This window comes from Pinus tabuliformis, chromosome 3_2 (genome assembly GCF_031772625.1).
Source record: "Pinus tabuliformis cultivar Carrire ecotype Pingquan chromosome 3_2, CPIR1, whole genome shotgun sequence".
Classification (NCBI taxonomy): Eukaryota; Viridiplantae; Streptophyta; class Pinopsida; order Pinales; family Pinaceae; genus Pinus; species Pinus tabuliformis.
In genome coordinates, this window is record NC_142302.1 from 77,547,273 (window position 1) to 77,574,544 (window position 27,272).

A 27,272-nucleotide genomic window follows, 5' to 3' on the forward strand; every position below is an offset into this window, starting at 1 on the left:
CTTCTACAAGATTTGTTCTAGTATCTGAGTCAATCTCATGCATGATTTGAGATAATGTTATAGTCCAAGATTTTATGATCAATTTTGTGAGGAGTATATTATGTCTCATGACTAGTGAAAAGTTGTGGTCGTGTACTTATGTATTGTTACTATACCATGCTTAGAGATCTATGTAAAGTGTTTTTTAATTTTGGTGGTTCTTTAGACCCTTATGGTTTTTCATGACCCATCCTCTTAGCTCCCATTTCAAAATAGTAATTGCAATTATGGATCCTACTAACCATCTCTTAGAATTCATGTATGCAAGACACTTCCTTTTAGACCTAAGCATGAATATATCTATGTATTTGTCACACTTTAGCCCAAGTGATTGTCTACATAGAAATTTTAGGTCTTAGGACATGTATTTGGAACTTGAAATCATGTAAAATGCCTCATGAGGGGTCTATACATACTTTTATACATTGCGAGCTTGGAGGGACCCCATTTCCAATGTCTTGATCCTTAATGGATGGTTCTTCATGCACATGGGCTTTTCATGTGATGCCATATCATACCTCATGGAGATTAAACCATATATTCATATTTAGAGGCATGCGTCACATTATTTGGGGAGCCATCCACCATGGAGAACACATTATTAGACCGTTGGATCTTTCCATGGCATGTGTGAGAGGTTTTTACCTTCATACATTGTTTGAGGTGGTTATCATGGATTTGGAAAGTTGCTACACCTTGGGGGACTCACATATTAACATTTGACGCTAATTTGGATGAGTTGTCCCCTCTTGGAGCCCCCACTTGCCACATTTGTGGCCTACAAAACCTTCTTTTTTTCATTTCTTAAATTGATCTAGCTCCGAGGAAGTGGTTGAGGTGGTTATCGCGCATTTAGGAAGAACCTTGATCCTTTTTAACTTTAGTTTTCTTATTTTTGGTTGGGTTGTTCTCTCTCTTTGGATATTTTTGTACGTGTAGCACAACTACTTTGTTAGTTCATGTATTTTTGACTCATTCCATCATAGTTGGAGGACATGTATATTTTATGATATACTAGATGATCAAAGGAGAAAAATATTATTGCAATAAGAGGGTTGTTGAGCCTCCTCTCTATATAAAAGGCTCCCCTTCATAACATTTATTATTGTTGATTGACATATTCGAGATGAATAAGATAAAATAATTTTATTAATGTCCAAAAAATGACCAGAAAAGTAGGTCAATGGCATTGAAGAGTATAACTAGTATGAATACAATATGATATTTCCTAACACAACTCCTTGAAAATGCAAAAAAAATTCAAAGAAGCAAACCTACATATACTTTATTGGTGTTGGTTCAATTTCTTCTCCTTTGGCTCATATTTTTATGCTTCCAAGATTGGATGTGGATGTTAAGTCTCCTACAGGGATTAGATTAACAAATTGATCAATTTGCAGGGTGAACTCTTCCCTGGAAGGAACATTGAATGTTAGGTAACTCCTCCTTTGTTTTCCTTTACTAATTTAGTAGGTGTTTACAGGTTCCTTTCTTTATATATACTTTAATAATTTTGACATGGTAATTAGTTTCAATTACTAGATTAAAGTTGATTTTGCTAATTGAAGGTGATCCTTCTAGTATTTGTTCCTTGTGGAGTCTTGGTTTCTATCTTAATCTAGATTAGAGAGGAATCTATTGAGCCTTTCATAGTCTTTACTCCCTTCTCTAATTCATTAAGAAAATAGTCCATTTAGAAGAATCCATTCTTCTTGACCCCATTAACCCTATGATTTAGGCACTTTTTTTCTCCCATTAACCAACAAATGTATAAAAAAATGTTTTTTTTTTCCTTTCTTTTTGTTTATTTGGAATATAAAAATGGTTCATTGAATATCATTAAATTGGATTTTGTTCTAGCTTGAATTGTTTTATAGATTTGTTTCAATTGGATTTTATTTTGAAAACTGTCATTGGCGTTTTTCACTAAAATCCATTCTTTCAAGTTTCATGATTTGATTTTGGATAATTTACCTTCTTTATATAAATCTGGAATTTGTAAGAGTATTTTTACTACAAAATCTAGTTGACCTAGTGGAAATCCCTACTAAGTAACCTAGGTTTTATTGCAACAACAAGATTAGCCACCATTATCATCTCATCGACCTTTCTCTTACTATTTTTCCACCGGATGTTATCCCTAGAAAGGAGGATTCCTTGGAAAGACTTAGAAGTTACATGACTAGGGTTCTAAGCCAAATGATTCTTTAAGGAGGTTGCAGATAAATCACCTAGAGATCTTCGATAAAGGAAGGTTCAAGACTAATAATAACCTAGTGGTTATGGAATAAGGTATTAACAAAGCCTTGGAGTCCAAGATAAGATTTACAAATATTCAAGTACATTTTGCACTGACCCCAATAACTAAGAAATGGTTGTCACAAGTTAGGGTTTCAAATTCAGAAGATTTACAAGATGCAAAACCATATAACAACCAAGAAATAACCTTTAAATGATAAGATAAACAAAGTATTAAAGTCTTTAAAAGAGGTAATCAAGGGATAAGTAAATTTTAATTTTTTAATGGTTGAAAATGCACAAAACAACAATATAAACCCTACATGTTAGTCTTAAATTTGATGGTAAAACATGCAATAAATGATATATTTTTGTTTTTAAACATCAATAAATTAAATTCCTACCCAATGTTGCATGAAGTGGGTACAAAGAAGCTGTGTTTTTTGGAAGTGAAGCATCCTGGAAATGTGTGTGTGTGTGTGCGTGTAAGTGGGAACAAAGTGGGTGCGTTTTTTGGAAGCAAAAAATCTTGGAAGTGTGTGTGTGTGTGTACACACACACACTCCCAGAATGCTTTGCTTCCAAAAAATGCACCTGATTTGTCCTCACTTTGTGCAACATTGGGTAGGAATTGCATTTCTATTAAATAAAACATCTAGAATGACAAATTAGTTGCATAATATATCAAAGCATACATAATATACACAAATCAAGATAGAAATGGCATCCATAGTACATTAATGATTAATTATTCAACCATAAACTATCTAGAATCTAGATTCTTCTCCTCTTGTCTAGCCTTTTCCTCCAACTTGATTCTTTAGGAATATTAATTAACATTTCCTTATTTTGATCAAACTACCTAATCCAAGCCTTAAAATATAGTAGAAAAATCTTAACATGTACGATCAATAAATAACTTTAGAGAAGGGTATTTTAGTAAGGCCATGACAAAGAAGTTCAACAATAAACACCACCAACATTGGGCTACATATAGGGCTTAGTGTCCTTGATTAAATGCCAATAACATACCCTCATACATGATATAATCTAATGAAATTCCACAATCCCATTGATCCTAAAATCCTGAAAATTGTTAAGTCTATTGAATTTTGAATGGGATACAAAATTCAATTTTCTCCATATGAGGTATGATGAGGTTAGAACCACTATCAAATATCCTGAGTCATTTCATGGTAATGTTAAGAATTTAAGTAAATTAGGGGACATTCTCCTTTATCTTTCACCTTCATCCTTTACCATTAGGGACCATCTAGGAAGCATCTAGGGAGCGTCAAGGGAGCACCTTGGGGGTGTATAGGAAACATGGTTCCCCACATAATGTTTTCAAAATTCTAAAAAATAATAAAAAAATAAGTGCCTCATGGAACTGTGTGAGAAGTTTCAGTAATTGTGTGGGAATTGTGGTGAAGCCATGCCAGAACCGTAGTTCAACATGCAGAACCATGAAGGGAATCATTATGGTTTCAACAGGTCTGAAAACCACAATTTTTAGGTGAAGCGTAGTTCCAAAATTGCAATTCGTTGTTCCATTTGTGGTTTTCGCATAGATTGACAAGGTTTGTGGTTTCAATTTCTGATCCATGGAGGGGACAGTTCCTCCAACATTGTTCCTGGAAAATAACATATAGGTACAAAATTGCTATTAAATGGAAATTTAGACCAAACACTAACCCTATATACCATGAAAAGGAGAAAACATAGAAATTTAGAATGATCAACACAACTAGACTAGTGTGTCTATTCAATTGGGCAGTGAAGTAAATTAAGGTGAGGTCAAAGGAGGAGAACCTTGCATGAAGAAGGGTGCAAGAAAATTTCTACACTTAGAAACCCTAACGACTCCTTTCATAGGAGATTTAAGGTCAAAGAATGCATGAAAACAAGTTCATTTGATGGATTCTTGATTAACAAGTTTTGCATAAACATATAGAAACAATAGTTCATAAAAGATATTGTTTTTTTTGATATAGCTCGAGATAAAGCCTTATTTCTAAAAGTACATGCAAAATGGAAAACAAATAGCATTAAATATACATCATTAAAGCTAGAATATCTTCTTCAATTCATAATATAGTCTCTCCATGCAATAAATATCCTCACAATCACCATTTGTGCTCTAGTTAGCCATGACATCCAAAAGGAAGAAGAAAAACCCTAGTGTGAAATCTCTCAAGATATGAGAAGTAAGTGAGTGTGATGATGATTCAAAGGAAAGTGAATTTCATGTATTTATATTTTTTTTTTGTATCCCAAAGGAACTCAATAACTCGCCTTACATGTAACTGCTAGTAAATCTTTGGGGGTTTATGTCTTGTCCTCCTCTCTATAAACTGGGTCACAACTGGGGGGATTTGAACCTTGTATATCTTAGTTTTCACAATTTTCACATTACTTCAATAACCAATTGAGATTCTCCCCTAGGACACTTTCCTCTATTTATAATTATATGAGGGAAACCAAGGCATTTTTCATTAATTACAATTAAAAGCCATTAAAAGTTTTCTTAAAGTGCTCAACAAGGTTAATAGGTCACAAATCAACCTAAATATATCTTTACAAATAGAATCATAATAAAATGTCATAGAACCTCCACACATGTGGGAGGAAAAGCTCTCCAACATGGTGTCATCCTCCATAAATTGGAATCTCCATGAAGTAAGTGACAAAGTGGTCCAAGAGTTATCCTCACTCTAAGGGACATCCTTAAAATCCATGAGTGCATATCCAAGTAACACCTCCTCAACCAAGACATCATCATCAAGAAGGCTCGTGTCATTCTCATAGGGGATGCATGGGTGATGTAGAATCCCTAGGGAATAACATTAGCCTCAAAAGGGATTGTTCCAACCCTCCAAAATCATATCAAGTGATTTCCATCATCATTTGGGCTCTATAACAAGGCAATACCCATCAAGTAGGCATAAGGCTAGCTTGGGACCATCCTGGGTCCTTTGGTCACATCATTAGCCAAGCTAATTTTCTATATTATTGGTTCAATGTTTCAACATTCAAAGGTGAATATGGGGGCTGGAGCACCGTAAGGCTTGATGTGATTCTATGGAAGGGAAATGTTGCCTTTGCAAGGTCAAAAGTGCTTTCACATCTAGGTTGGACGTTCTCCTCAATATTCTAGAAAAGTGACATGCCATTCCTCAAGGGACATCAAAAGTATCTATGTGAAACTACTTGAAACATACTCTTAAGACTAAGGGAGGTCAATATCATTAGGGACAAAAACCATTAAAATATCATAGTGGACCATATTCAATGCTAGGGGCACACAAATACTTCACACAAACCTTTCCTTCAAATGTTTTTATAGCTTATGATTTGTAAGAAAGTTACCACACTTATGTTAGGGATGATTATGCAATTATCCTTACTAGGTGCTTCTAGCCCACAATAGGAAGCACATTTCCTAGGTAGGCCCATGACTCCATAGATGAATATGATAAATGTGGTCATGAAACAGTAAAGACTTCAAGGAAGATGGCCAAGCCATGGTACCACATAAAGGGGGTCCAACATCTTGAGTACAATGATGATAAGAGGGAGAAATCATAGAGTCATGAATTACCCCTTTCCTTGGCCTGCCTTTTCTGCCCCTTTGGTGCTCCTTTCACTTTAATTATTTGTCTTTATTTCTTGCATTGCATAGGTGACCAAAATTTCTTTATGTTTTTCCAGTACTCCTTAAAGATGCAACAATTTATTGCTCAAAAATGTTGGGGAATTCATAAGTTCCTTTATTTAGATAGAGAATGAAATGATTAGGAACTAGGTGATGACTAATGATGGAGGTAGAGGTCATGTTAGGATTTTCCCCACATGCTTGTTACATGGCTCAACCATTTTTTGCATTTTTTGTTCTTTTTTCATTTTGCGGATTCATATGATTTTATCTTTCTTTTAGCTACATCAACCTCTTAGGGAAAAATTTCCAAGCCCTAACTCAAAAATGAGGGTTTAAGTTGTCAGTCCTAATGACCAAACAATCAATCCAAAGAATGAAAGTTAAGGGAGAAATGGAAGGTGGTAAGTGTGGATTAACTTGGGCACACTAAATCAATCAACGCCTCTTATTAGTGCTCCTCCTAACAATGGAAGAAAAAGGGCCCCATGGGAGGTCACAATGTACAAGGGGAAAAGGATAATCTCCCATGTGAATTATGGGAACACCAATACAATCAAGACCAACCAATTATCTGGCTTGGGCTATGATCCATATTCGTATGCCCCAAACATTACATGAAAGCACATGGTCACAAAAATGGTTAGTGTGCCTTTTGATAGATGAACCACTTTCCTTCAAGAAATAATATTAGATGGGAGAAAACACCAACAAAAGCATAGGTGGAGATATCTAAAGTAATTTTTTTTGTGTATCATCATAAGGTTACCTAGCTAACCAATGGGGAAATTTATTTCTTCTAAGAGTTACCCATTTTTGGTGCATAAAAGGTACTGAAAATCAGATTTACATTAAGATCAAGTTTAGTTCAATTTCATCATATAAGATCTTGCTATAGACTTGATCCATTTTCACAAGGTAGAATCGATTCTTCAAGGTTCATGATAAGTTCTAGATGTAATTTCACCTTAACTTGCCATTATAATTGTTTATCTTTCACTTAAGGAATAATCTTGTTAAATACAGGTAAATGCAACATAACATCTTAAAAATCATAAGTTGGATTTACCATTGATTCAAGTATAATTTCTTCACATAAATAATCACTTGCATTAGACTTGATTTATTCATATTGGGAAGTGTTTCATTGATTATCTTCTAATTTCCTAATTATGATATAGCCCCGAGTGTTTATTTTTGAGTTCATATCTCATCCTTGAGTTGATTTTACTTTATTGCAAATTTAAAATTTACATGTTACTTCAATTGATTAGATTTAGAAATTAGACAAGTCAAGTCATACTTTGAACTTATCTCATTTAAATTTTAAACATAGACTGAAATGTATCTTAAAGATTCACATATTAAGATCAATCTGTGGCTTACTTAGAGATTGCATATATCATGCTTATCTTTCAATTGAAGTCATCATTAAAGAATATTTTTTGGTTATTACAAGTTGTATATTTATTTCACCAAGTTTTTGCTTAATCTAAATTCATTTCTTCATGGTTTTACCATTAACATGGGTTGTTAACTAATATCTTATAAATATGGATTTTTTCTTGTATAACATTGGATAGATTTCTAATCCAACTCTTCAAGCTTAATTTACATCATTAAATATTTTGAGCAAGTAGTTTTCATAACTAATCCTCAAATCTAGAAATTTGCCTTCAACACACATAATAAACCATATTTTGAGTTCAAGCCACATATTGCTTCATTGATTTAGCATTGAAGTGGATTGATGTGATATATGCTTACTTCACTAAGGATTAATCAACATAAATCATTATATCACAAAGTGGATCCTTTATGTTACATATGGTATGTATTTGTTTGATTCATTCATTTCATTATTAAAGTAAATATTTGCATCTCTTAATTTAATCATATCGAAAATTTACTTAGGCTCTCGTTGTAATCAATTGCATATGAAGGATACCCCCTTGGCCTCTTGAGAGCTGACCAAAAGTGTAGGGGAATTTCTATTGAATTGATAATGATATGAATCCTATTAGTTAACTCAAAGTTGTCTTGTATATTATGGTTTTCCACTTAGAAGCTAGTTTAGGCAATAACAAGCAACATACCAAATCCTTACCCTCACTTATATCTATTGTTGTATAGAACTTTACCTATATAGGAAACTAATTTGTGCTCTTTTCTAGTTAATGAAAACTTGTTCAAAATTATTTTTAGAAGATTCAAATGAAAAACTTAGACTCTCGTTGCATGAGCATTAGACTTTGACAACTCCTTTTTCCAGAAGTTGCCCCACATTCACATTGGTTGTGTGCTTTATTTTTATAATAATCCATTTTTATGTTGAGTTAGAAGTGTTATTTAATATTCATACTTGTTGAATTTGATTTGGTTATCAACATTAGTTTGTCTCATTGGATTTCAGGTAGGCATTGCATGAAATTGATGATTTGAATGTCTTGGTATAAATTCAGGTGTAGACTTCAAATCAAAGTTGATGACGTTAGGAGATAAAAGGTTGAAGCTTACAATTTGGGACACAGGTATATTTATATAAATACTCAAAAGATCGCTCTCTTATATAAACTAAATTTGCTAAAAGGGATAAAGAAATGGAAAATCATCTGTTGATCCACAAGTGCATCTAATATATTTTTGTAGGTACATTGATAACCAATGTTTCCAAATATAACCATAGTGAATATTTTAGAATGCAATCTATGGAATGTTATACATAAGAAATGATGTAATTTGATGAATTTTTCTATAGGAGTCGATTAAATATACATAATTGATAAGGCAATCAATATGCACCCTGTTACCACAAAATTTAGCAGGCCTTAGAGAGGGAATCCTACAAGGCTAAGAGCAAAACCAAGTGCTCACAATGGGGTAATGGCCCACTAACACCACAATGGAAACCTTTCTTCTCTTTACGGACTTTCACCGATGGGAGGAGTCTCGATATGATAAGAACATCAATGAAATATATTCTAACGGTGGAGAATAAAGTGATCAACCAGAACCCTCTTAAGAAAGACTCAATATTAGGTTCAAGGCTTCACTAGGAATGAATCTACTTTCTACAAAAAGGCCTAGGAAAATGTGCACAAGACCTAGGGTTTGATATATTAGGCAAATTTTGGAGCCCTTGAAGCCAAGGAAAGGAGAAAAGGTTCCTTATGATTGATTTTAATGAGGTCAAGGCTCATGAAACCTTCAAGAAAGTCCTCAAGTTGAGAGAAGGAAAACAGGGTTTCCCTCTTAGGGAAAACACCTAGGGAAAGAGATTTTATGGATGAAATTGAAGTGGATGCCCACAAAAATGAGAGATATTGTAGCCAAGACATTCCTATTGATGTTTAGTCTCTCCAACCACCGAAAATTTCTTTCCCTATAATTTCTCACCAAGCCATAGTTGACTATTTTAACCTTAAAAGGACCAAATTTTAGGAGGGAAAAAAGACGGATGAAAAATAATATTGATCACCAATGTTTTGCACTAGTGCCTTATACCTTGGGTATATGGAGTCAAGGATGTCAAAGATAAGTCAATATTGTTGCTAAGGAGGCTAAAATTTGATGCCCTAGCACAAATTTAAATCATTTACCCACTCAATGAATAATGGAATTTATGGGAATAGCTTTAAAGAGTTCCACCACTAGGAAAATTATTACAATGTCATGTATGAGTAATACATGTAATTTTCCTCTAGCTAGCATTCAATAGATATTCAACAAGATTTAGGGAAAAATTTAGCATAAACTAGAATCAATTATTCCATACATTATACATAGAAATAAAGATCTTCAATAATTAAGAGCACTTACAAGAAAATTATGCAATAAATCCATCCATTATGCCAAGAATAGATCCAAATAATATCTAAAAATCAGCTCCAAATGTCAAAGTGTATCCAAGATCTAATATAATCCAAGAGAAAAAGAAGTGCGAGTCTCTCTAAGGAGGCTGAAAATCTGAAGATGTGTGATGATGTGAGATGAAAGGACATGTTACAAATATATGAGTCCTCCTAACTCTAATTTTTCCTACAACCCCTAAAATTATAAAATAATGTGCAACAAAACCTCTAGGTCACAAGTTGGCCTAGTAACCAATGTGAAATAAAGATAAATCTCCAACAAGGGTTAAAATGCTATTGCCATGCATGCATAAGCCTCTAGAGCACTGAAGTCGAGGCATTTTTGTGCCATGTGAAGTATAGAGGGCCTCTAAAATCATTATGGAGGGGTTGGCACCTCTATCTCGGTGCAAATCATCTTGTGGACCCCAAAAATGGTTTGGAGCATAAAACTGGGTCTCATGGGTCTCCAACTGGTGAAATATCTATCTCTGATCCAATATTGAGGGCATTGAGGATGGTGTTAACCCTCCCTTATCTAAAAGTAGGGTAAAATCCTTATCTAGGCCTTGGATGAACTTCCTAACCCTCGTGAAGTGCTAAGCCATTTGGGGTCATGCTAGTCTAGGTGCATCTTCCCATGGATAATATAGGGAAAAATGTAGAATTTGTGGGTGTTAGAGGTTCCCATGGCTATGAATGATGCTATATAGTCCCATGGCTCTTAACACATCACCTATGGGTGTCAATATGTCCCTATAGAGGACCTAGAACCTAATTAAGCTGCCTAGACCTATAAATGGAACCACCTACCAATTACACACATTAATATCTAGTTCTACAACTTTCATCATTAGGCACATCAATCATTAGTGTATCTAAGTGAACCAAGATTGAAATAAATGGACATAATGACATGTCCTCAGTCCTCCCTCCAATCAACACATTTCATGTGAATTGTAACACCCTCCTCCCACATCTACCCAAGTAACCGACCAACTAGGGTAAACATGTGATGAGAAGTTACTATGATATGAATCAACCTCCCAAGTCACCTTAAGGAAGTGGAACCAGTAGAAACACACCATACAGACCTTCCACATCAGCAACAAGACTCCCAGGAACCATCCCCAGCTCTTAGGTAACCAGCCCTAGGTCCCACTGAGTTTCTAAACCATTAAACTCCCAGACGCTCCCTCGATATGGGTATGCATGCGTCCAGAGAGCTCTGGATGCTCCCACAACATGGTATGCCAGCATCCAAGGACTTTTTTGTCCAATACTATGCATGCGTACCCAGGATTTGAGCCACTTTTTAGGACCAGAGCCCAGGTCACTTCCCATAACTCAATGACACCTTCATAATCCACAATTTACATAATAACAAGACTTAAAAATCAAAAATTAACTCCAATAATAGGCCTAACCATCCCCAACCGAGACTGACATTTTGTCAAACACTTGGCATCAATGAAATCTACAAGAAATGAATACAAGACATAGCACAAAGGATTGATAACTCGTGTGGAACTTGACAAGGAGGATCACCACCCTCTTCCCTTAACTTTTATGACATCAATTAGGTCTTGCATCCATTATCCTTTCAGTTACAAGTAAATACTTGAAATAACCAAGACAATAACTAGTCATACAACCATGCTTATAACCAACGTTAAACCATGAAAATAATAATGAGATAACAACCATTAAAGCCACATATTAACAAGTAGAAAAGAAAGAAAACTTAGTTTTTATTAAACATAAGAAAATCTGACCAGGTTCGGGACTTCCACGTATCACTCGACCATAGACATGGCTGAACCAAATCTTTCTTTTAGCAAGTCACCCTCGTTCCATATTCCAAGCATGAATGTGGGATCTGATGGATAAACCAATCCAAAAACAACCAAGGGAATCCAGAGGTTAAACCGCCTCCACCCTCACCAAACTGTGATCTCACCAAAATCAGCACCGAGATCACAAAACCAAATCGAGCTTGGAATGCCTCTAAACTCCATCACTATCCTTTAGGAATTTTCCATCTCCTTGTCTCTCAGGCTTTACCGCAATCCACATCGGATCACTAGGCCCTAAACCAAGACTCCACCCTTAGGCTTTACCGTGTATCCCACAAAAACCAGTCAAGGGATTCCTAATCTTTTGGGAGTTTTCCTGAGACCACCTCCACCTCAGATTCCAAAACCATCTAGAAATTCCAAATCTCAAAATTGAGAAAACAATCCCACCACACAATGGCTATCCGAAAAAGGCAAGGCTAGCTTGAAAACCATTGTCATAACCCAGAAAAACCATGCCATTGACAACAAGAAAACCATATACCAACATGCAAAGCCATGCATGTCAAAACCAACTAGGGAGTCACACATGAAATATGTTACCTACAAGTATTCCTGTTGAAGTTGTTTGATCCTACTCTTCTTTGCTTTATCTTTGATTTCCTTCCTTTTCCTTATCCTTCCTTTGCTTTCTTTTCCCTTCCGTGCTCCAAAGCTAATCAAAATCCTACCAACTGATCCTCATAAGCCTTTTTATCAATGAGGCCTCTATTTTCTTCAATTTCCATTATTTTCCTTCAATTTCCTCTTCACATGCAACTTGTGACCTTTCACCTTCCTTTTCTCCTAATTTTATTTATTTTCATAAATAAATGTGCCAACATACATTTTTTCCTTTCCAAAGCCTTTTCCATTTCCTTTGCCAATTTCCTTAGCCATAATAAACCGAATGAACACCCACACTAGGATGTCTTGCCCAACATTCAAGTTGGAATAAATGTCCCTTACTTGTGGTCTTATTTTTGCCTTTATTAACTTTTATTACATGAACTTTTAACCAGGGGATTTTACAAACCCCTCCCCTTTGGGGAACACTTCCCTCGGTGTTAAACCACACTAAGACCTCAGGAAAACCATTGAAAAGCAAACATACTGCCCATGGAGCTTTATAACTTAGCTCGTTACAGTATTTACCATGACTACTGCTAAACATGACAAACGTATCGTTTACTGGAGCTTTATAACACAACTCATTATGAAATTTACAATAACGACCACATATACTTATACACATTTACTTTAACCAACAAATAACCATACTGTGTATGGAGCTTTATAAACCAACTCGATACAATATTTACAATAATACACCCATATACACATGCACATTTTCTCAACCAAAAAATAAAAGGATATGATGCTTGCAACAAGGGAATCCAGAGGGTCACACCTCCACCCTGAAATTAATACTAGGATTTACCTCATTCCCAGGAATTCCAGAAACCAATGCAAGGTCAAATCTGCATCCAATGTCCAGCACTATAATATTTTGCCACTTGTCCTCTCAATGAACAGTTACTGACTCATTGTTCCAGGGTGCACTCCCAATGTGTATTTGATTCCATTTGGAAATGTTGATGACCAAACAAATCCATCCCCAACCTTCCCTTCTCTGCTACACAGTCCCTTGAGAAATCTGGTCACCCCCTTTCGTGTAGTCACTCACCTTCCAAGTTCCTTGACATCCCCTATCCTGGGCAATCCATCCCTTGGAAAGGCTTCCTCTCATTGGAAGGTCAACAACCAAGGCATATCCATGTCTCAAAACCATCATACCGGTCATATCATGCTCATGGCCATCAATGGACACTATTGGGTATCAGTGTCCCACAATGGTCCTGCTCGTGAATACTTTACTAGCATACTGCTACCTGTTCTAATTTATTTCAGTGTTGTTGCTGATTCTCACAGTCGATTTCAACCACCTAACCAAGCCTTTCCGTGCTTCCTGTACCAAGCACGTAACTTCCATTAGATTTAAAATAAATTGAAATAACTTCAAATCATACCTCATTGGTGGCCCGTCAATAAGGTACACTTTGCAATTTTTTTCGCTTCCTGTCACAACAAGTCAAACTAGAATCTTTGACTAAATCATCATGTATAAACATACCACGTTAGGTTAGCTCAAAATACAACCATCATAGAGCAAAATAATAAATCACATGTAACCATCATAAACCAGAATCTCAGATCACATATGATCATAATAGACTAGAATCATAAATCACATGCATAATAAAACTGAAATAAAACACTGATACTTATCCTTTAATCAATCCTTAGCTTCTACCTTTGTCCTTATTCCATATGCACACCTAATCAATTGCCACACTCGAAAAACACCCAATTCCTTCTCCTCAACCATGTGCACAAACAAAATGTATATCACAACACATACATCCACACAAAATGTACGATACCACACAATGCATACACTTACACCTGATATAGCACACAACACATATGTTTATACCCGATGTAAACGCCACACAATACATGTACCTATGTTGAGTACAACACAATGAGTACACATGTCATGATACCACAACTACACAAGACACATACATAGTAATGCATACCCGCAACACAACATGTACACAATACCACCTATACAAAGCACCACCGGCACAATGTGTGCACACCATCACATGTACATGGAACCACCTACACAATGTGTACACAACGCCACATGTAAATTGTACCACATGTGCAATGTGCACGGAACACCACATGCACATGTGCACAACACCATATGCACGAGATGTACACAACACCACTTGCACAACATGTACACGACACCACATGCTCACAACACCACTTGTACAATCATTCATATAACACCATATGTACATAGCACCACGTGTACAACATGCACACAACACCATATGTACATAGCACTGCATATACAACATGTACATAACACCTTATGTACACAACACTGCATATCCAACATGCGCACAACACCATATGCACACAACGCCGCATATCTATCATGCGCACAATACGATATGTACACATACCGCATATCCAACATGTACATAACACATATATACCCATCACTGCATATGCAACATTCACACAACACTATTTGTACCACCTTGTAGATAATATTGCATAAAAAACATGTACACATGCTATATATACACAACGCCGCATGCACACAACATCACAGATGCAACATGTACAACATATACAACATATGCACAACAATAGTACCACATGCCCAAAACCACACTGTCTCTACCAAGAAACCTTGCTTCTAGTGTCTCTTCGCCATCCATGCTTATCTTAGCATGCCGTGGATCTCACTGATTTCATTCAACTGATGTATCCCTTAGAGTTACTTATCATAACATAAACATAGGCATAATACAATCATACAACATCAATTCATATCCACATGATACTTCCCTCATATATTTGTCATTACTACTATTCCCACTTGATTCCGCATAAACTAGGAACCTCTTCATGCCATTCACTTGCATAAGCAATCATTCCTCCACAAGAATGATCCTTGGTGACTTTGTCAAACAACGACATACATGCATACACGTATACATATAAACATCAACATAAAATAATCATGATCCTTGATGACCCTGTCAGATAACAACATACTTACATACATATATGCTTATAAACATTAGCATAAAGCAATCATGATCACAACATAATTACTAGATATCATAAGGCCAAGGCTAAGAGAACTTCCTTTATTCATGCACAACATGCACAATGTTGACAACAACAACCCCCAAGATATCCAATGCATTTGTTACCTTAAGCCCATTTACTTTACCTTTCTCATGACTGTCTTGCCACCGTCCATTATCCCAATGGACTAAACCAATCCAACTAGTTGTCATATTCTTTCTTTCAATTTCCCTTTACTCATGCACTGAGCTTCATCTGAGTCTCATATTACCTAATGGGTTTGATTCAGCTTCTCCCAAGCTCTATTAACTTTCCCCTTTCCTAACCAATTCCCAAGGCTCAAAACATAAAAGGAAAACACAAGAAACAAACAAGAAGAAGACCATGAAAACCAATAACAACATGACACAACAACAAAGTGGCAAGGCCTTGCACCAAAAATAAACAAAAACGCAAATCAAGCTCAACAAGTCGCAAAAGACCAAAAGCACAAGACTAGAAATATACACCATGACTCCATACCCAAGGGTTTCCAATGTTTTCAAGTGAAAACTCAACCCGAGCCTTCATTAAGATTTCATGGAAATATCTTCTGTCATGCAATCCCCTGCATCATACTACCATAAACACATAATTGTCAATGCATAAGTGAAAATAACATTAAACCAATTACTTTATCTCGTTGCGCCAAACATGTTTCCCTGCAACTTCTCACACATGTTGACTACATTTTCCAAGGATCAAGGCAACATATCTTACTAATTTGAAATCAACATTTACCAAGACTAACAATCATGTCATAATCCATAGTCAACTCATAGTCATTAGACATAGTGCTACAACTATCACCTACTTAAGCTCAAGTACATATCAACTAACTCAACACATATGTGTGAGTTAAACCATCTTAAAACAAGATCATTTCTTGATGTAATCTTATAGACACATACTCATATCATGCGATTAATCAAACATGCAACAATAGATAGACAACATAATAGACACCAACACTCAAACACCAAATAGACAACATAATCAAACATTCGAGCACAAAGTAGACGACATAAGCAAGCTCATACCTTAATTTATCTCAAGGGAGGCTATCTTATCTGCACAATCAATCTAGTTATCACGACATAACTTCACAACACATCAACTCAAACACAAATAAGATAACGATATCCATAACAATAACTAACCAGCATGTTCACATTATAAACTCATAAACATCTATCATTCATACATAACAATCACATATGTACAATCAGGCTAGATTAGTATGGCATAATATCCCAACATATTAACTCATACTTGAATATCATGACCCTAACCATTTGCATAGACCAATCCATCAAGATTTGTTATGAAACTAGCGCACAAAAAGATAGATCAACGCCCTAGAATTCAGCCTCTTCGAGGGGCAACCTCCTTTACATTACACAAATGAATGATTCTTTGATGATTCAAATGACAAAACCTCCTTTCTATATATAGGAGTCTAAGGAGTCACAATATAACCCAGTTGACCTAACAATAATAATATAAAGGCACAAAAATAACAATAGAGGGATTCTATGGGGCACAATAATAACAATATGGGGACAATAGGGGCACAACAATATTAATAAGGGATATAAATACAATAGTAATGGGGTAATCACTAGTATTATAGGGACCTAACATGCCCCTCTCCTTCAAAAAAGTTTTGTCCTCAATGCTTGAGTAGTTTTGGATGCTTCTGTATAAAATTCTCATCCTCCCATGTGGAATCTTCAGCGGATAAGTTATTCCACTTGATGAGATACTCCGAAATTGATCGATTTCGTAGCTGTAGAGTTCTTGTTTCTATGACTGCTTCCGATTCCAATATAATTTTTCCTTCCTCGTCAAGTTCTGGCAATATTGTTTGAACTGGGAGGTTGTCGCCTATAACCTTCTTTAAACCTGAAACATGGAAAACTGGGTGCACTCGAGAAGCTGCAGGAAGCTCCAATTTGTATGCCATAGTACCAATCTTTTGCAACACCTTGTATGGACCATAATACTTTGGTGATAATTTATTATCCTTCTTAGCTTGCTTGAGGGACATTTGTTTATATGGTTGTAGCTGTAGGAATACCCAATCACCTACATCAAAACTTCTTTCACTGCAATGTTGATCTGCTTGTTGTTTCATTCTATTCTGCGCCAACACGAGGTTATCCTTTAAGAGTTGGAGGACTTGTTGTTGATGCTCGATGTGATGTTCCACTGCTTGAACCTTAGAATTTTCTCTTAAATATGATGTGATGGATGGTGGCTGATATCCATAAAGTGCCATAAATGGGGTCATTTGTGTTGCTGTATGGAAGGAAGTGTTATACCACCATTCAGCCAGAGGCAACCATTTGACCCATTGTGTCCGTTTATTAGATACAAAGCAACGGAGATATCCTTCCAAACATTTGTTTACTATCTCAGTTTGCCCATCAGACCCAAGGTTCAATGCAATTTCGTCTCAAATGGGTTTTTTTTTCGCTTCTGAAATGTCGTAGAAAACAAGTTATAGCGAAAATGCCACGATGACCTATTTGGAGTAGCGAAACCCTAGAATCCAAAGCTCTGATACCAAATTTTATGAAACCGGCTCACAAAAAGATAGAAAAGATAGATCAACGCCTTAGAATTCAGCCTCTTTGAGGGGGCAACCTCCTTTACATTACACAAATGAATGATTATTTGATGATTCAAATGACAAAACCTCCTTTCTATATATAGGAGTCTAAGGAGTCACAATATAACCCAGCCGACCTAACAATAATAATATAAAGGCACAAAATAACAATAGAGGGATTCTATGGGGCACAATAATAACAATATGGGGACAATAGGGGCACAACAATATTAATAAGGGATATAACTACAATAGTATTGGGGTAATCACTAGTATTATAGGGACCTAACAAGATCTTAATGTAATAACCCTAATCATCAAGTTACTAGCATATAACAACAAGTTAACCTATAACATACTCATGAACAACTTATAACATAATCATCAAGTTATTTAACATAAAACAACAATACCAATGCATATAATCACATGTTACTATCATTCATGACTATCCAAAACATGACTACACTAATCAACTAGCATATATCTTGCATGTAACCACAACAACAAAAGAATGAAAGGCATACACATAACCATAATTCATATAACAATCCTTAACCTAAATACCTACATGCCCAACATACAACCTATATGATGACATGCTCTTACCTCGAGGTCCAATGCTAAAAATTCACTTTGATGGTCTGCATCTCCTTCTCTATCTTAGTCAACACATTAGAATCATAACATACCAATATCATCATGAGGACCTAATTGCATACAATGACCTTATGCAAAACAAAATTCACCATGAAAATGCACGCATAGTAACATATAGACACCGACATGCATAAAAAATTCCTATACAACCATACACTCATGACGACACACCCCACAAAAACACCTTCAACATTCACATGGCGACATTGCTACAACCATGATGAACACCATGCAAAAGCAACAAGCACATGGACTACAAGCATAAGGAACACATATGCAACCGACATGAATGCATGAACAACAAATTGCCCATCTAGTTCAAGGGGTAAACCATGCTCTGATACCACTCTGTAGTATCAGATATGACCCGAAGAGAGCGCAACCCACTCTGATACCACTATGTAACATCCTCCTCTCACATCTACCCAAGTAACTGACCAACTGGGGTAAACAAGTGATGAGAAGTTACTATAATATGATTCAACCTCCTAAGTCACCTTAAGGAAGCGGAACCAACAAAAACACACCATACAGACCTTCCACATCAGCAACATGACTCCCAGGAATTGTCCCCACCTCTCTCGTAACCAACCACTGGGTCACACTAAGTTTCTAAACCATTAAACTCTCGGACACTCCCTTGATATGGGCACGCATGCATCTAGAGAATTCTAGATGCTCCCATAGCATGGTATGCCAATGTCCAGGGACTTTTCTACCCAATATTGTGCCCGGGTCTCCGAGATTTGAGCCACTTTTCAGGCCCAAAGGCCAGGTCATTGGCCAGAACTCAATGACACCTTAGGAATCCACAATTTACATAATAAAAAGACTTACAAATCAAAAACTAACTCTAGGGCTAGGCCTAACCATCCCCAACTGGGACTGACATTTTGACAAACACTTGTCATCAATGAAATCTACAGGAACTGAATACAAGACAACACATAAAGGATAGATAACTTGCGTGGAACTTGACAAGGAGGATCACCACCCTCTTCCCTTTACTGTTCTAACATCAATTAGGTCTTTCATCTATTATCCTTTCAGTTACAAGTAAATACATGAAATAACCATGAAAATAACCAATCATATAACCATGCTTATAACCAATATTAAACCATGAAAATAACAATGAGATAACAACCATTAAAGCCACATATTAACAAGTATAAAAGTAAGAGAACTTATCTTTTATTAAACATAGGCAAATCTGACCAGGTTCAGGACTTCCACGTACCACCGATCATAGACATGGATGAACCAAATCTTTCTTTCAGCCAGTCACCCCCGTGCCATATTCCAAGCATGAATGTGGGATCTCATGGATAAACCAATCCAAAAACAACCAAGGGAATCCAGAGGTTAAACCACCTCCACCCTCACCAAATTGTGATCTCACCAAAACCAACACCGAGATCACAAAACCAAACCAAGCTTGGAATGCCTCCAGACTCCATCACTATCCTTGAGTAATTTTCCTTCTCCTTGTCTCTCAGGCTTTACCACAATTCACACCGGATCACTAGGCCCCAAACCGAGACTACAATCTCTCAGGCTTTACCGCAATCCACACCGGATCACTAGGCCTTAAATCGAGACTTCACCTTCAGGCTTTACCGTGTATCTCGCCAAAACCAATCAAGGGATTCCTAGGCCTTTGGGAATTTTCCTAAGACCACCTCCACACCGGATTCTGAAACCATCCAGCAATTCCAAAGCTCAAAACTGAGAAAACAATCCCACCACACCATGGCTATCTAGAAAAGGCAAGGCTAGGCTGAAAACAATTGTCATAACGTAGAAAAACAATGTCACCGACAACAAGAGAACCATCTACCAACATGAAAAGCCATGCATGTCAAAATCAGCTAGGGAATCACACATGCAATATGTTACCTGTAAGTATTCCTACTAAAACTGCTTGATCCCGCTCTTCCTTGCTTGATCTTTGATTTCCTTCATTTTCCTTGTCCTTCCTTTGCTCGATTTTCCCTACCTTGCTCCAAAGCTGAGAAAAAGGCCGCCAACTGGTCCTCAGAATCCTTTTTATCAATGAGGCTTCTATTTTCTTCAATTTCCTCCTCACATGCAACTTGTGACCTTTCACCTTCCTTTTCTCCTATTTTCCTTTATTTTCATAAATAAATGTGCTAACATACCTTTTTTCCTTTCCATAGCCTTCGCTATTTCCTTAGCCATAATAAACTGAATGAACACCCTATGAAAATCTAGAGGCCCAAATTTCTACTGCAGCAACTGATTATGTTTCTTCTATTTGTTAATTACTGAACAAAATTATTTATTGTTTCCTATAGAAAACATCGAAACAAATACACTGCAACCTTCACCATTTAAATAAAACGCGGAAACAAGAAACTGAGCAAGAAAGAAATACACAACACATCTACACATTTATTTTTGGACAAATGTCCCCAGAAAAACCCAGTGTGGGAAACTCAGTGCAACAGTTGAGGATTTTATTATTATGCAGTAGTAATTCTAAGTATAATTTGTTGGATGCCCAACTAGATATCCTTTACAGAGAGAAACTGGACAAAATGAGTAGTGATATGATCTCACCCTGTCACTAGAAGATTCAGGTCTGATCTCGCAAGAAATGAGCCTCTGCATCTCTTCTGCGTCAGCGTCTACGCAGAACTGCTCAACCCCACACTGTCTTTGTGTTACCTTTGTTGGGGACTACACTATTCCTCCTTCTGATCCTCTACTGGCTGGAAACTCTAGTTCTCAACATCTAGGTATCACACCTCGGTTCCTGACTTCTGAAACTCGATTTCCTCAGCAGGAATTCAATGCCCCTTTAAGATCTGTGCTGCCACTACGTCAGCTCTATGTGGCCCAGCGTCAGCCTCTCTGGACGTCGCCCTGACCTCTCTACCTTGTACTCTCCGGCCCAAGAAAACTTCCCACCGGATACTATCCCTATCCCGCACTGCAAAAGATCACTTCAAATTCCTCTCCTGGGAACTGTTGTGATTCAGAAATTTGATCTTGTAATCTCCACTCGATGTGTTCTCCAAGTGCCCATCGATGTCCTTCTTATAATCCTCCATTTGAGAACAAACGACCTATATTAGATTCTAATCAATGGCGTAGATCATTTGGACTCACTCTCCATCTTCTTCTAGAAGTTTCACCCACAGTTTAGATTAATACCCATTAATTATTTAATTTCCTAAGTTTAGACTTAGGGACCCATTAAAAATAATTAATTATTTTAATAAAATTGTCTCTGGGTGGAATTTCCCAAAACAATTTCTGGGTATTGGAGAATGCATGTGTCCTAGCCTCTCTGCAAAATTTGAGGCTAAGATCACATCTAATTCTACCAGAAATCAACACTCCCTCTTAGCAAGGAATGTGCTCTAACAATGTAGCCTATTGAAGCATCTCCCTGTTCTATAACATCTCCCTCTGCACTGTTGATGTCTGACATCACCACCCATCAACTACTATGCAACTGCTTCATTTGTACTACTGCTGACCCTGCAACTATCGACACTTCATACGTACTGCAACGCCCTATGAAATTCTGCATTCGTGTTGTTGTTGGCCCTACCACTTCCAACACTGCATCTGCACTACAACCTTCTCCAACTGCTAATGCTATTGTATCAGTAATGGAAAATCATCCAAAATTACTGAACATGTGTTCAATATGATGCATCTTGTTGTTGGAGTTCTGACTGCTGCTAGGCTTTGCGCTAGCCCTATGAAGCCTTTGTGCTATTGCTGACCTTTGCTCTGTGCCATCTGCACTGCTGCCAACTCTGCTATGCTTTGCGCTGCTCAGTCTCTAGCACTCCTAGCCACTGCAACTATCACTCTGGCACTCCTTTGCACCAATTGATACTAGTCCATCCTGCTACACCTGATCTAGGTTCCCATAGCAAGGTATTGATATGAGAGGTGGAATCCTCAAGGATCCTGTCCATTTACAGTCCTTTCGAACTACAGATCTAGATCACCCAACCTCCCTCCTAGAGATACTTGAGTTGTCATGGAAAACTCCTCCTCCTTGATCTTTGCGGTTGCAACCTTCAGATCATGCTTCTCATCCTTGTCCTTGTGCTTGAGATGACACTTTGTAGCATAGTGACTAGATTCACCACACCTGAAGCATTTAATCTTTGAAACGTCCTTCTTCCACCTCTACTGCTCCTGCTGCCCCTTGGATGTAAGGGTTGCATTCTCATCCTCGTCCTTGGGCTTCAACCCATTGTTGTTGCTTCTGTAAATTTTACACTTGATCAAGTCTCTCCTCAACTCTTGCTGCTTAAGAGCTGCCCACATTCCTTCCAAGTCTGGCAAATTATCCCTGCCCAGGACGCTTTGGACAAAAACTTGCCACTCCTCTGAAACTGAATTCATGGCCAATATTACCATCTCGGAAGACTGAGTTGTTGACCCCATAGCTGCCGGCTCGTCTTGAGTCTCCTGAAGCTTAGCAAGGAACAGATCAATGCGTTCCCCCTTCTACATCTTCATGGATCTCATCTTCTACTCCAAGTACATCTTCCGCTATGCGGAATATCCCTGATATAGCATCGACAAGGCATCCCATATCTCCTTGGAAGTCCTCTACCAACGATGTGATAGACTACATGATCTTTCACTCCATCAAGGATCATTCTCTTGGTCTTCACCGTCACTCCCTTGTACTTTTTGAGCGGATCTAGATTCGCGGGCACAACTACCATGTTGTCAACGTATATCTTGAGAAAATGTTCATCTAGAAGGCATTTCATCTTTTCCTTCCAGATCACATAGTTGGATGCACCATCCAACCGATCCTGATCTCTCAATCCACTGGTTTCCATCTCTACCAACGAACTGTCGAATGAGCTCCTCTCTCCTCTGCGCAACACTAGGCTAGCCTACACACTCCCTGTTGGAGTCAATAAATCTGCTGTTGCTCAACAATTGAGAATTTGAATTCCCTAGCTAGGAATTCTCTGAGGAAGAAATTCCCTCAAGTGTCTCTCTTCTTCCTTCTGACGTATTTTTTCCCAACAACTACTTTCAAAACTACGTCTCACGAGAAACTTCTCTGCACTGAAGCTACTGCTGCGCTGCTCCCTCTACCACTGACAAATTTCGATCTAGAAATCCTACGTCTGTCAACTCACTCAGAGAGAGATTTTCCACGAAAATCTTTCCCTCTTGACTTGGATTGCAAAATCCCTTTGGGGAATCGATTTGCTTCCTATGCAATATTTTGACTTCCTTTCTTCCTTCAACGTTGAGCTCTTCCAGCTCTGCTCTCTTGTTTCACCTACAACTCTAATACCATGTCAAAATTTGGATGCCCGAATTTCTACTACAACAACTGATTACATTTCTTCTATTTGTTAATTGCTAAACAAAATTATTTATTGTTTCCTACAGTAAACACTGAAACAAATAAACTGCAGCCTTCACCATTTAAATAAAATGCGGAAACAGGAAACTGAGCAAGAAAGAAATACACAACAAATCTACACAGTTATTTTTGGACAAATGTCTCCGGAAAAACCCTGTGTGGGAAAACCGATGCAACAGGTAAGGGTTTTATTATTATGCAGTAGTAATTTTGAGTACAATTCGTTGGATGCCCAACTAGATATCCTATACAGAGAGAAACTGGAAAAAATGAGTAGTGATATGATCTCACCCTGTCATTGGAAGACACAGCTCTGATCTCGTAGGAAATGAGCCTCTGCATCCCTTCTGCATCAGCCTCTATGCAAAACTACGTCAACCCCACACAGTTTTGCATCACCTCTACTGGGGATAGCGCTGTTCCTCCTTTTGACCCTCTGCTGGCTGAAAACTGCAGTTCTCAGCCTCTCAGTTTCACACCTCGGCTCCCAGCTTCTGAAACTTGATTTTCTCAGCAGGAATTCGATCTCCCTTCAGGATCTACACTGCCACCACGTCAGCTCTGCGTGGCCTAGCCTCAGCCTCTCTAGATGTTGTTCTTCCCTCTCTGCCTTGTACTCTCTGGCCCAGGAAAGCTTCCTAGCAAATACTATCCCTACCCCTCATTGCAAATGATCACTTCGAATTCCTCTCCCGGCAACTGCTGTGCTTCAGAAAATCGATCTTCTGATCTCCACTCGATGTGTTCTCCATATGCCCATCGATGTCCTTCTTATAATCCTCCAGTTGAGAACCAATGACCTAGATTAGATTCTAATCAATTGCTTAGATCATTTGGACTCGGTCTCCATCTCCTTCTAGAAGTTTCATCCAGAGTTTAGATTAATACCCATTAATTATTTTAATTTCCTAAGTTTAGACTTAGGGACCCATTAAAAATAATTAATTATTTTAATAAAACTGTCTCCAGGTGGAATTTCCCAAAACGATTTATGGGTATTGGAGAATGCATGTGTCCTAACCTCCATGCAAATTTTTAGGCTAAGAGCACATCCGATGCTACAATAAATCAACACACCCACAGTAGGATGTCTTGCCCAACATTCAACTTGGAATACATGTCCCTTACCCGTGGCCATATTTTACCTTTATCAACTTTTATAACATGAAATTTTGACAAGGGGTTGTTACAGGAATAATGATGGAATGGAGGGGGAGAAAAGGAAATCCATGGCCAAGTGCCATGGTCAAAGGGACCAACTATGATGTGATACCTCAGCCTGGGTGTATAGATGCAAGGAGGGAGCAATCTTGGATGCAAGAGTTACCTCGCCCTTTGTTTTTCCACCCTTCTATAATTCCTTTTAATTTTTATTGATCTTTTCCCTATATTAATGCTCATAGATCGAGGAATGAGAGCTTTCTTTGTATGATGTATAAGAATTATTACCCCTTTTAGGATGGTCTAGTTCATCACCCATCAGGGGTTCGAACATGCAAGGGTTCCTTGTCTTCTATGAGATAGGGAAACATTGGCCCAGGAACCGGGTGATAGCCATATGATAGAGGTAGTGCTCATGCATGGCTTTTTCCCAAGTGCTAAATTATAAGTCCCAACCATCTTTTGAATTATGATTTTTCCTTTGTTTTTCTTGTGGCCATTATATGCTCTTTATTTTTCTTTTAGCTGCATCGACTTTCTAGGGTGCATTTCCAAGCCCTACCTAAGGTATGAGGATGTGTAGATGCCAAATCCCAGTGACCCAATGGCCAGTTTACCTGAAGAATGGGGGTGGAATAAGGGCTCATAATGTATTGAGGGAATTGATAAGTATGGAAATGGGATAGATGGGACACACTATCTCAATCATGAATTCCCAAGTAGCGCCCCTTCCTAAAGCCATATGCCATTAGGGGTCATCCCATTGGACTAGGATAGGAAATTAACCCCCCCCATTTATGGTGAGGGAACAAGACTATGACCAAGACCCTCCTTTTTTCAAGTAATCCCATCATTCATGTTAAAATGCCCAAATAAAAACAAGCATAAGCATTTGATTTCATAATGAATAAAGTACCTTTTGATCAGAAGCCCACCTTCCAACATGTGTGCTTGACAAATGGGAAAGGAAACATATGACTTTTGAAAATGGAAAAGATACGAATGACACATCACATTGTAGGTTTTAACCCCGTACAGGAATTACCTACATACGAATTCTAAAAACACATAAAATAAACAATGCGAGAGCATAACACATAAAACACATATACACAGAGATTTTCCCCTGGATCCCAAAACCGGGACTACCAGCTTGATTTTTCATTATATTCCTTTCAATGTTACAATACATATTTATACATGCCAAAGCATCCAATACCATGGACTGAAAAACCATCGCGTCCAAAACCATGTTCGAAAATCATGCACAAAACCATAGGTGGGTCCGCCCAACCTAACATAGGGTCCAAAACCAAAATTTTTCGAGGCGCTGCCCCAGACCCCATACAGTGGGCTTACAGGTATGCCTCAAACCCCCTGTGACCCCCCCGCTACACATTCGGCGCAACAAAGGGGGGGCTCCGCCCCCCCTCTAACCCCCTGGTTAACTACGTGGGCTAGTTGTGGAAAGAATATAACACAACCAAACATTCTCCCACTTGTTGTTTTCTTTCCACAGGGGTCCACAAGAGAGCTTAGTCATTTTTCCAGCCCTGAAATGCCCATTGTCTCTCTACACCAAGAGAACTTCTCAGAGCTCACAGATTTTGTCAATGCATCTGCATTATTCTTCAAAGTGTCTACCTTTACTAGCAACACCTTTTTGTCTTCTATCATATCCCTCACAAAGTGATACTAAACATCAATGTGCTTTGTCTTTGAATGATATGCAGGGTTCTTTGCCAAGAAACTTTCACTTTGGTTGTCAAAGTCTATCCTTATAGCTCCCTATACTAACCCCATATTTGAACACAATCTCTGCAACCAAACTACTTCCTTGCTTGAATGAGTGGCTGCCATGTATTCTGCCTTTGTAGTTGATAGTGCCACTACAGATTATTTCTTACTCATCCAACTGACTGCACCTCCAAATAGGTTAAACACATACCCACTTGTAGATCTTCTTTGATCCAGATCTCCAGCCCAGTCTGCATCAACAAAGCCACAAATATCCAACACTCTGTCCAATCCTGGTCTTCCTTGGTAGCACGAACCATAATCACTAGTACCACACAAATACCTAAAAACCCGCTTCACTGTTGTCTAGTGCTCC

At 37.7% G+C, this 27,272-nt stretch overlaps 1 protein-coding gene across 2 annotated transcripts in view; it reads left to right on the forward strand.

Annotated features, from left to right (window-relative positions):
• The window catches only part of LOC149179933 (ras-related protein RABC1-like), a 270,374-nt gene that overhangs the window by 105,066 nt on the left and 138,036 nt on the right, over window positions 1-27,272 (forward strand). For both annotated transcript variants that reach the window (XM_089415850.1, XM_089415851.1), the window contains exon 3: window positions 8,395-8,463. In XM_089415850.1, coding sequence (XP_089271976.1) covers window positions 8,395-8,463 — 69 coding nt within the window. The remainder of the gene's footprint in view (window positions 1-8,394; window positions 8,464-27,272) is intronic.